The sequence below is a fragment of the Scyliorhinus torazame genome, chromosome 2 (genome assembly GCF_047496885.1).
Source record: "Scyliorhinus torazame isolate Kashiwa2021f chromosome 2, sScyTor2.1, whole genome shotgun sequence".
Classification (NCBI taxonomy): domain Eukaryota; kingdom Metazoa; phylum Chordata; class Chondrichthyes; order Carcharhiniformes; family Scyliorhinidae; genus Scyliorhinus; species Scyliorhinus torazame.
In genome coordinates this window covers 84,331,504-84,343,295 of record NC_092708.1, presented here as the reverse complement: position 1 = coordinate 84,343,295, position 11,792 = coordinate 84,331,504, and the positions used below count along the sequence as shown (strand labels likewise).

The 11,792-nt window shown below is 45.6% G+C and overlaps 1 protein-coding gene across 23 annotated transcripts in view; it reads right to left on the bottom strand.

The window, feature by feature from the left end:
- Positions 1-9,054: 9,054 nt before the first annotated feature.
- The window catches only part of LOC140389119 (mucin-13-like), a 206,150-nt gene continuing 203,412 nt past the window's right edge, over positions 9,055-11,792 (bottom strand). For all 23 annotated transcript variants that reach the window (XM_072473324.1, XM_072473279.1, XM_072473344.1 and 20 more), the window contains one exon: positions 9,055-11,704. In XM_072473324.1, the coding sequence (XP_072329425.1) occupies positions 11,606-11,704 (99 nt within the window). In that variant the 3' untranslated portion in view covers positions 9,055-11,605. The remainder of the gene's footprint in view (positions 11,705-11,792) is intronic.

Sequence of the window (11,792 nt, the reverse complement as noted above, 5' to 3'; positions counted from 1 at the left end):
TTGGTTGATAGCAAATCTGCCCCAAATTTAAAAAAAACACAGCTAAACTCGTAAACTTAAATTAAACTAATTAATTAATTAGAGATGGCTGGTCAGGTGATGTGCTTGAGCTGCTTGATGTGGGAGCTGGCAGATCCCATTGCGAGCTGCAGCGACCACATCTGCAGTAAGTGTTGGCTGCTCAAAGAGCTCCGGCTCAGAGTTGATGAGCTGGAGTCTGAGCTTCAAACACTGAGGCACATCCGGGAGGGGGAGACTTACCTGGACACTGTGTTTCAGGAGGCAGTCACACCTGTCAGAGTATGTAGTTTAAATCTTGCCAGTGGCCAGGGACAGCAGGGTGTGATTGCAAGTCAGGCAGGTAAAGGGAACCAGCAGTCAGGAACTCAGGAGCCTCAGCCCTTGACTCTGTCCAACAGGTACGAGGCACTTGCTCCCTGTGTGGATGGCAAACAGGGCTGCAGGAAGGATGAGTCAGCTGACCAAGGCACCATGGTTCGGCAGGCCATTCAAGGGGAGGGAGTAAACAGGCAAGTTGTAGTTGTAGGGGATTCTATTATCAGGGTGATAGATAGTATCCTTTGTGAGCAGGATAAAGAGTCCCGCATGGTATGTTGCCTGCCCGGTGCTAGGGTGCGGAACATCTCTGACCGGCTTGAAAGGATACTGGAGAGGGAGGGGGAGGATCCAGTTGTTGTGGTCCATGTCGGTACCAACAACATAGGCAAGTCTAGGAAAGAGGACCTGTTTAGAGATTATAAAGAGCTAGGATTCAAATTAAAAAACAGGTCCTCAAGGGTCATAATCTCCGGATTACTGCCCGAGCCACGTGCAAATTGGCATAGGGAGGCAAGAATAAGGGAAGTTAACACGTGGCTGAAAGAGTGGTGTGGGAAAGAGGGGTTCCTTTTCATGGGACACTGGCATCAGTTTTGGGACAGGGGGAGACCTATACCGTTGGGATGGTCTCCACCTGAACCGAGCTGGGACAAGTGTTCTGGCGAAAAGAGTAAATGGGGTGGTCAATAGGATTTTAAACTAAAGATTGGGGGGGAAGGGAAAGTCAGAAAACCAATAGGTGAAGTAATCAGTGGGAAGCGTAGCTGCTTGTGCTTGTGGCCCAGATTGTGACTGGCAGGTATGATGTGGTAGGCATCACAGAGACATGGTTGCAGGGGGTTCAGGACTGGCATTTAAACATCCAGGAATTCACAACCTATCGAAAAGACAGAGAGGTGGGCAGAGGGGGCGGGGTTGCCTTGTTAATTAGGAATGAAATTAAATCAATAGCACTAAACGACATAGGGTCAGATGATGTGGAGTCTGTGTGGGTAGAGTTGAGGAACCACAAAGGCAAAAAAAACATAATGGGAGTTATGTACAGGCCTCCTAACAGTGGTCAGGACCGGGGGCACAAAATGCACCACAAAATAGAAAGTGCATGTCAGAAAGGCAAGGTCACAGTGATCATGGGGGACTTCAATATGCAGGTGGACTGGGTAAATAATGCTGCCAGTGGACCCAAGGAAAGGGAATTCATTGAATGTTTACAGGAGGGTGTGGCGCACAAAGACTCCGTGAGACAAACAGAGTGAAGTCGATGAGGCTTTATTAAGCGTGTCTGTTCCCCAGCAGCCCGATAGTAAACTGGCATGCGGGGGAAGGCACCGGCTTCTTATACTTCGCCTTCAGGGCGGAGTATGAGGTCAACGGCCAACCAGGACCCGGGATCTGTCAGCCAATGACATTAGGGCTTCCAGTCCCACATGACCCCCAATACATACTACCACAGAGGGCTTTTTGGAACAGCTTGTGATGGAGCCCACGAGGGAACAGGCCATTCTGGACTTAGTGTTATGTAATGAGCCAGACTTGATTAAAGATCTTAAAGTAAGGGAGCACTTAGGAGGCAGTGATCATAATATGGTAGAATTCAATCTCCAATTTGAAAGAAAGAAGGTAGAATCAGATGTAAAGGTGTTACAGTTAAATAAAGGTAACTACAGGGGCATGAGGGAGGAACTGATGAAAATCGACTGGGAGCAGAGCCTAGTGGGAAAGACAGTAGAACAGCAATGGCAGGAGTTTCTGGGAGTAATTGAGGACACAGTACAGAGGTTCATCCCAAAGAAAAGAAAGGTTATCAGAGGGGGGATTAGGCAGCCATGGCTGACAAAGGAAGTTAGGGAATGCATCAAAGCAGAAGAGAAAGCCTATAATGTGGCAAAGAGTAGTGGGAAGTCAGGAGATTGGGAAGGCTACAAAAACAAACAGAGGATAACAAAGAGAGAAATAAGGAAAGAGAGGATCAAATATGAAGGTAGGCTAGCCAGTAACATTAGGAATGATAGTAAAAGTTTCTTTAAATACATTAAAAACAAACGGGAGGCAAAAGTTGACATTGGGCCGCTCCAAAATGACGCTGGTAATTTTGTGATGGGAGACAAGGAAATAGCTGAGGAACTAAATAAGTACTTTGCGTCAGTCTTCACAGTAGAAGACATGAGTAATATCCCAACAATTCCGGAGAATCAGGGGGCAGAGTTGAATATGGTAGCCATCACAAAGGAGAAAGTGCTGGAGAAACTAAGAGGTCTAAAAATTGATAAATCTCCAGGCCCAGATGGACTACATCCTAGAGTTCTAAAGGAGATAGCTGAAGAAATAGTGGAGGCGTTAGTTATGATATTTCAAAAGTCACTGGAGTCAGGGAAAGTCCCAGAGGATTGGAAAATCACTGTTGTAATCCCCCTGTTCAAGAAGGGAACAAGGAAAAAATGGAAAATTATAGGCCAATTAGCCTAACATTGGTTCTTGGCAAGATTCTAGAATCCATTGTTAAGGATGAGATTTCTAAATTCTTGGAAATGCAGGGTCGGATTAGGACAAGTCAGCATGGATTTAGTAAGGGGAGGTCGTGCCTGACAAACCTGTTAAGAGTTCTTTGAAGAGATAACAAATAGGTTAGACCAAGGAGAGCTAATGGATGTTATCTATCTTGACTTCCAAAAGGCCTTTGATAAGGTGCCTCACGGGAGACTGCTGAGTAAAATAAGGGCCCATGGTATTCGAGGCAAGGTACTAACATGGATTGACGATTGGCTGTCAGGCAGAAGGCAGAGAGTTGGGATAAAAGGTTCTTTTTCGGAATGGCAACCGGTGACGAGTGGTGTCCCGCAGGGTTCAGTGTTGGGGCCACAGCTGTTCTCTTTATATATTAACGATCTAGATGATGGGACTGGGGGCATTCTGGCTAAGTTTGCCGATGATCCAAAGATAGGTGGAGGGGCAGGTAGTATGGAGGAGGTGGGGAGGCTGCAGAATGATTTAGACAGTTTAGGAGAGCGGTCCAAGAAAAGGCTGATGAAATTCAACGTGGGCAAGTGCGAGGTCTTGCACTTTGGAAAAAAGAATAGAGGCATGGACTGTTTTCTAAACGGTGACAAAATTCATAATGCTGAAGTGCAAAGGGACTTGGGAGTCCTAGTCCAGGATTCTCTAAAGGTAAACTTGCAGGCTGAGTCCGTAATTAAGAAAGCAAATGCAATGTTGTCATTCATCTCAAGAGGCTTGGAATATAAAAGCAGGGATGTACTTCTGAAGCTTTATAAAGCATTAGTTAGGCCCATTTAGAATACTGTGAGCAATTTTGGGCCCCACACCTCAGGAAGGACATACTGGCACTGGAGCGGGCCCAGCGGAGATTCACACGGATGATCCCAGGAATGGTAGGCCTCACATACGATGAACGTCTGAGGATCCTGGGATTATATTCATTGGAGTTTAGGAGGTTGAGGGGAGATCTAATAGAAACTTACAAGATAATGAATGGCTTAGATAGGGTGGATGTAGGGAAGTTGTTTCCATTAGCAGGGGAGACTAGGACCCGGGGGCACAGCCTTAGAATAAAAGGGAGTCACTTTAGAACAGAGATGAGGAGAAATGTCTTCAGCCAGAGAGTGGTGGGTCTGTGGAATTCATTGCCACAGAGGGCGGTGGAGGCCGGGACGTTGAGTGTCTTTAAGGCAGAAGTTGATAAATTCTTGATTTCTCGAGGAATTAAGGGCTATGGAGAGAGAGCGGGTAAATGGAGTTGAAACCAGCCATGATTGAATGGTGGAGTGGACTCGATGGGCCAAATGGCCTTACTCCCGCTCCTATGTCTTATGGTCTTATGGTCTTAAATATGCATGACGTCCAGTGCCCTGCCATTTCGCTAGCTGCAGCAGGAGGCCACACATCTGACTGTAATAAAGCCACAGTTGTACCCAACTTTAGTCTTTGTGCAATTGATCGTTCATCAGAATCTTATCACTGAGATCCTCACATGACTTGTGCTTTTGTTGTGGGGTGCTGGGGCCAATATCTGATGGCAGTGGTTCACCTATCCTAACTTGTATGACTCCCTTATTCCATTCTGAACTGATACTCCTTCTCCTCCATCATAATGGCATAAAAGGGTGTGTCCATAGGGATTACCAATCCTGTTCCTGAGAAGCCTGTTTCTCCAACATTGTGAGAAACAGATGATCTATGAATTGTACATATAGAAAATGGAAAAAGGCTTCTTATCAAATGGACTTTGCTTCACCACACACACAGGGCAAATATTTGGCCAATGTTTATAACTCTGTTGATATAAGTACAAGTGATAACCACACACAGGTTGGGGATTAGTTTTTTTTAATTTGTTCATGGGACGTGGGCGTTGCAGCCTGTGCCAGCATTTATTTACCATTCCTAATTACCTTGAGGGGAGTTATCAGTCAACCACATCAATGTGGGTCTGGAGTCACATGTAGTTTCCTTCCCTAAAGAACATTGGTGAACCAGATGGGTTTTTACGACAATCGACTACGGTTTCATGGTCATCATTAGACTTCTAATTCCAGATATTTTATTGAGTTTTAAATTCCATCATCTGCCATAGTGGTGGGATTCGAGCCTGGGTCCCCAGATCATTATCCTGGGTTTCTGAATTACTCGTCCAGCGACAATGCCACGATGCCACCGCATAGTGTTGTTTATGTAGTTCAAATAAACTCAGATAAATTTGTTTTCCACTATCATAGTATCGTAATCGTAGCAATTTAGCAACATAGCAAAAAGTTTGATAACTATATTTGAATGTAACAAGATGCAGAGGTAAAACAGTGAGTTTTGCTGATGTGTACAACAGCAGTGGACAAATAACATCCTTTGTTTTGCGGTCAACAGCAAACAAGCATTTGCCATTCATTGTACTTACACTTTCCCACAGACTTTCTGTGGGCTTTCACACTGCAATTTGTGGCTGTGCCCTCATGATGGCGAGGTTCTGCAGGATATAGCAGACCACAACAAACACTGACACTGGCTCTCGTGAGTACTGCAAGACTCTTCCAGGGTGGTCCAGCCTGTGGAGGTGTTGTGTAAGCACCCCAATGGTCTGCTTGGGTGTCATTTCATATGGTAGCATGGATCTAGAAAGCTGTATGCCATCCACATGTGCTTGGGAAGTGCCCCAGTGGCATGAGTCAGGTGGTTTGTGGATAGCACTTATTGCCAAGCATTCATCCTTGGTTTGATATGGTGGCTTAAATACAGATGGAACAGTCGACTGGTGCAGAATAAAGGCATCATGCCTCATGGCAGTATACCAGCTTTTACCCTGCATGTTGTGCTGAGCATTTTCACACACCAACTGAATATTCAGTGAGTGGAACCCTTTGCGGTTTCAGTACACATCTGCATTTAAATGTGGCACAAAATAATGTGCAGTTGGTAGCATCCCACAATACTGGAAGCCTTTTTCTTGGCATAGTCATGTACATACACCACCTACTTTTCTCTGGAAAGAGAGAACGTAGTGCATTCCCTTTCCTGACAAACAGAATGTCAACAACCTCCATATACAGCCATAGATGGTGAACTTTGAGATATTAAAGATGTCGCCTGCTCCAATTTGGAAGAAGCCTGATGTAAAAAATACAAGAGAGTGTATTGGGTGGCACGTTAGCACAGTGACTAGCATGATTGCTTCACAGCTCCAAGGTCCCAGGTTCGATTCCCAGCTTGGGTCACTGCCTGTCTGGAGCCTGCACGTTCTCCCCGTGTCTGCGTGGGTTTCCTCCGGGTGCTCTGGTTTCCTCCCACAGTCCAAAGATGTGCAGGTTAGGTGGATTGGCCATGATAAATTGCTCTTAGTGACCAAAAAGGGGAAGTGGGGTTACTGGGTTATGGGTATAGGGTGGAAGTGTGGGCTTAAGTAGGGTGCTCTTTCCAAGGGCTGCTGCAGACTCGATGGGCTGAATGGCCTCCTTCTGCACTGTAAATTCTATTGTAGGAATTTTTCAATTAATTATGAGGCCACAAAATTGGGCTGAAAATTGCACACACCATTCTCTGTCTTCAGGGTTTTCTGTGGCACTGGTACTTCTGATGTGGGCCACATGCTGAAGTTGAAAAGAGTGCTGGTGTGAACATGTCCTGCATGTAAGGAGTGGTCAGAATGGGATGCCAATTGTTCATGCTGACTAATTTGCCATATATTTTTGAAACTTGGACTGTGCAGGTGTCGTGAGCACTGGTGCTAATCGCCCACTCAACATGAAAGAAAAATAAAGAATTGTATTTGTTTAGTGTTTTTCACAATCACCAGATATCCCCAAGCATTTTGCAACAATGAATTACTTTTGAAGTGTCGTCACTGTTGTAATGCAAGAAACACAGCGGCCAATTTTACAGACAGCAATGTGAAAACAACCAAATCTGTTTTTGTGATGTATGATTGAGGGATAAACATTGGCCAGGACACCAAAGGTAACTCCCCCTGCTGTTTTCAAAATGGTACCATCCATCAGAACAGTCAAATGTGGCCTTGGCTTAACATCTCATTGGAAAGACAACAATTCTCACTGTGCAAGGGTACTGGCAGAGCGGCAGTGGTGGCAGCAGAAATATTGTCAACCTTAGAAATGACATCAAGTTGATGCTCCATGGAGTCACTGCCACTTCCCTAGAACTACACCAGCAATCTGAGTCATTGTTGGAGGACACATTGCTGGACTGCCATGAGAGGCTGCAAGCCTCTTTGAACACTGAAAACTGCAGCTATAATGAGAGCACTCTGTGCCTGTGAGGCAGAAAACATGGATCGCACGACCTCTATCTCACCTTCCACTGCAACACTGAGATCTTAGGTAGCTCTCACCCATGCCGTAGTTGGATCTGAGACTTCAGCCACCAGCCACTGCACATGATACACAAGTGCTGTCATGGAGTTCGCCGCCACCTTCGCAGTGGCAAGGATGGGCTTGCTTTGTGTGGCACCCTGTACCACTCTGGAGTTAGACTCCTTCATGCTGTTTGACAGCAACAGGAGCCTATGTGGCAGACCTGCTAACGCACCAAACATCTTGGTGTGCATATTCATCAACATCTCCTGTTTCCACCCCATGAAAATCCTCATCTTGGTCCCTGTAGCAAGATATGTGACCTCATAGTCGAGGAAGTTGGCACATGAGCTGTCCTTTCCCCAGCATGACTACAGCCCACCCATGCCTGAAGACCCCTACATGCAGAGCCCAAATCTATACTACTCTCCAGTATGTGAACTGATGACTGTGATTGTCACCATTAAGTGATTGTGCTTTTTCATCAGTATATGGCTTCTTCATGAGGTTGCTATGGCTGATCAGGTGAGTGTCTGAAAGCGGAGCATCAGAACCAGAAGGTTGGTGTGAGGGAAAAGGGCTGGTTCACAGGAGGCCCATAATCACACCATTTAAAAAAATTAATTCATGGAATGTGGGCTTCGCTGGCTGGGCCAGCAATTATTGCCCACTCATAATTCCCTTGAACGGAGTGGTTTGTTCAGCCATTTCAGAGGGCATTTAAGAGACAACCACTTTGCTATGGGTATGGAGTCACATATAGGCCAGACCATATAAAGATAGCAGATTTCCTTCCCTAAAGGACATGAGCAAACCACAGCAATTGACAATGGTTTCATGATCATCAAAAAAACATTTTAATTCAGGATTTGTTTGTATTGAATTCAAATTTCACCTGCCAGGATGAGATTTGAACCTTGGTCCCCAGAGCATTACCCTGGGTCTCTTGATTACTAGTTCAGTGACAATACCGTAACACCACAGCCTCCCCCAGCAGCATGCACATCATGCCACGTAGATGGGGGTAAGGTGGTATTTGAGCAGGTGTATAAAGCAGGGACTTAGTTAACATCCTCAAGGATCTAGGACAGTGTGGGTACTGTGTCTGGCTAAGGTGTCTGTCATACTTGAACTGCTGGAGGCATGTGGAGGCAGCAAGAGGAGGATGTGTGACTGGCATCATTGGTATGTGTGTGAGAGTGAGGTGGAGGGTCTAATGTAAAGCCTGAGTCCTGGCTGCTAGGGTTTGCTGACAGGTGAGTATTGAGTGTGTGGTACATTGAGCAGCATGAGAAGTTGGTGCGCTGTCCTTTGAGAACGCATTCACTGACTTGGACATTGAACTTTTCACTTACTACACTGCTGCCAGGCCCTTGGGCCAGACTCTGGAAGCTGATCTTCCTGGCCACCTACTCTGATTCCCTGCAAAGGGTGTTCCTTAAGGGCCTTCTGGCCCTCCACGGAAACATAAACTATTTCCTCCTGTCGTTCTCCATAACTAAGGCCTCCGACGCCACATCTGTGAATCTAAGAACCCATTCCCTTCCCTGGGGTTAGTTTTATTTCTACCTGCAGCCAATTCCACCAAAGGCAGTCAGCAGCTTCCTCCTAAGTAGTGCAGCTCCCCTTTAACAGGGACAGGTTGGCTTTAAGAGCATGATGCTGGCTGGAATACATCTTCAAATGTTGCAGTACCTTCTGTGTAGCGTTCAGTAAGTGAGAAGCGTGGTTGACACTCAACAGAGCACTACAATCATTGAAATGGGAGACAGCGAGAGGTTTGCATGCCGTCTGCTTCAAGAGGACCAGGAGCAGGAGAAGGGCCAAAAACATTAGATTTCTAAAAGAAGTTTGGAGACAAGCGAGCACATCAAAGATTGAGTCAATTCATTAGTCAAGATATGGAGAAATATATAATGTTTTATTTATTACATTATTTGCAAACACATTTTGTAAGAACAAATTAATTTTTAAAAAAATAACCAGCATACTAACTTCCCTTCATTCATTCCAGATTATAAACTTATCATTTGAAAGTACATTTTGTTTTCATGCACTATATACAGGACACACAAATCATAAAGCCCGGAAAACATCATCCTCATTCTGAGGAACAAAGAGGATTGTCGTGCACAGGAATCGATACTAAGATTTTTCCAATCAAAGTTATTTTATGTAATTACTCTGTAAATGTTATTGATTAGCAAAATGGGAAAGATTAATTACAAATCAGTTGAATCAGTTAAAAGTTACCTTTTCATAGAATTTAAAGCAAAGGAAGAGGCTACTTGACTCAATGTCCAAAGATGTGCAGGTTATGTGGATTGGCCAAGCTAAATTGCCTTTTAGTGTCCAAAGGTGTGCAGGTTAGGTGGATTGCTGTGTCTTGAACTCCCACACATCTCAGCCTGTATTTCCTGCTTAGTTCCCTGCGCGCCGTTATAAGGTATTGGTAAATAAAGCATGCATTTATAGGATGGAAGTTAAGGCTGACTACTCATGCAAGTATAGTGTGTCATGGCTGAGGGGGCAGGGGGATGTCAATTTGTAAACCATGTATGTGCAAAAAGATGGCCCGGGATTTTCCACTTTGAACCTAAGTCCCATGGTGGTCAGAGGGACGCCTGCCACAGGACCTAGCAGGTAAACCTGTCAAATCATGTGATGTTAGGCTCATTATCTATTCAGCCAGGAGTTTGGGCAAATTGCATGGCAGGGTAGACAGCAAGTCATGCATCCCCCTGTCGTATCTGGGCACCATATTTAAAAGTCATCTGGACAGTTACTTATTCATTGCCCCATGAGTTTGGGTCGGGACATGGCTGCCAGGCAACAGCAAGCACAAGCCCCAAAGGTTCAACAAAGCCTCTTTGGACACTACTGCAAACCTTGGAGGACAGGAGGAATTGGTGGAAGAGGTCCAACTGTCTCTCCACACCTTCATGGGAGGACATTTGCCAGGGTGGTCAATGCCAAGTAAATTCAGTGGAGGACCATCCTGAAATGTAAGAAAAGAATGAATGACCTTATCCACACGACCAGGGTAAATGAACGGTATTCCCCATTCTCACCTCAGTGAATGGCAACTGGGAAATGGGCATCAATGGCAAGGCCACCATCTGTGTTGCCCATGCATAAAAGCCCCTTCCTAGGTGCTGGGATACTGCCTCATAGCCCCTCATGTGGTCTGCAGCAAGGAGGCAGCCATGGGCTCTGACCAAGCCACATGGAAGGCATTAATCTTGTTGGGGCGGCAGGTTGGCATTGGTTGGCTGCAAAGGCTATAGCTCTGTTGTTTTTGTCCATCCAGCTACTAGATTGAGTAAGTCTGAATGGTGCTGTTGAAGTACTCTCTGCATATCGAAACCTGAGGGTGAGGTTCTGTGCATTGTAGAAGGCAGATCATGCAGATGATCATTCTTTCCTCTTTCCATTACATATTCCAGCAGGAAGAGGGTGAGTCCACGCCCTAATATAGAACTCAGCCCCAGCCTGCAGAGGAGCAAGGTAGATGACAATGTCAATGAATTTTCACCAGTAGAGCCTTCACAGCGTTCACCTGCACCCTCCGCTCAACCCAGAAACATTCATCTCAGTGAGTCATAGACCTAGTTTAGGCTGGATCTCACACTCTGGTGGTCACCGCATGGAGACATGTTCGCAGCACGAGGTAGGGAAAGCCAAGGTTCCTGGCACTTGCAGACTGCTGGGGAAGGGATCGCTGCTAAGATTAAGTCTGAAGATGAGCCTCTGGGAACAGTCATGGACAGGAGTTTGGAGATGCAGCGAGAGGCAAGGGAACATCATGCAAATGTGTCAGGCGCCCTCAACAGAGTGGTAGATGAGGTGGAGGAGCCTGTCCACATGGTCCCTAATCTAGTGAGCATATCGAGGTCACTATGGAGGGGCTGGTGGGTACCAGGGAGAACCTGGTCTAGCAGAAAGTCCAGTTTCTGCCGGAGATGCACTCAAACCTGTAATTTTATCGATGTAGCAATGGACGAGCTTTTGCAGTGGCTATGTAAGGGGGACAGGCACCTCAACCTTCCTTCAGTTGCCTCTTTGCCCCAAGGAATCATGGAGGGACCTGAGGTATCCAAAGGGAGTAGGAGCGTCAGGCAGACATCTCTTTTAACGGCGAAATCGGGGGTGGGGGGGGGGGGGTTACAGGGGGACAGTATTTGGCAGGCTGGGTCCGCATGGCCGGGGGGTTGGACTAAAAGTACTGGGATGATATTAATGGTTTGGTCATTGCTCAGGTTTCTGAAAAGGAAAAAATATGGCAAGCAGAAAACATTGGAAATAAAATGTTGGTCAGTCGGAATTTGTAAATTGGAAAGTTAAGTTAATGTTACGCATATGATACTTTGCTTGAACTAAAGCACCGCATTTGTCCTTTTTATTGTAGATGTTGTGTTTTTTCATCACTTTCTCAGAGTATTTTAGTCAGCTCAGTAGCGCCTTCCCCTGGGAATTTCATATTCCATGGCATGATTTTCATACTTGTTGCCTTGGTTACTCATTTCATTCCATTCTGGGCTTTGCTTTTTCTGTGTAGAGTTGGAAGTAAGTAAAGAATTAGAGGAGGAAGAAGAAGAAATCGACAAAATAAGTTGTTTTTTTCTCCATGAATATGAG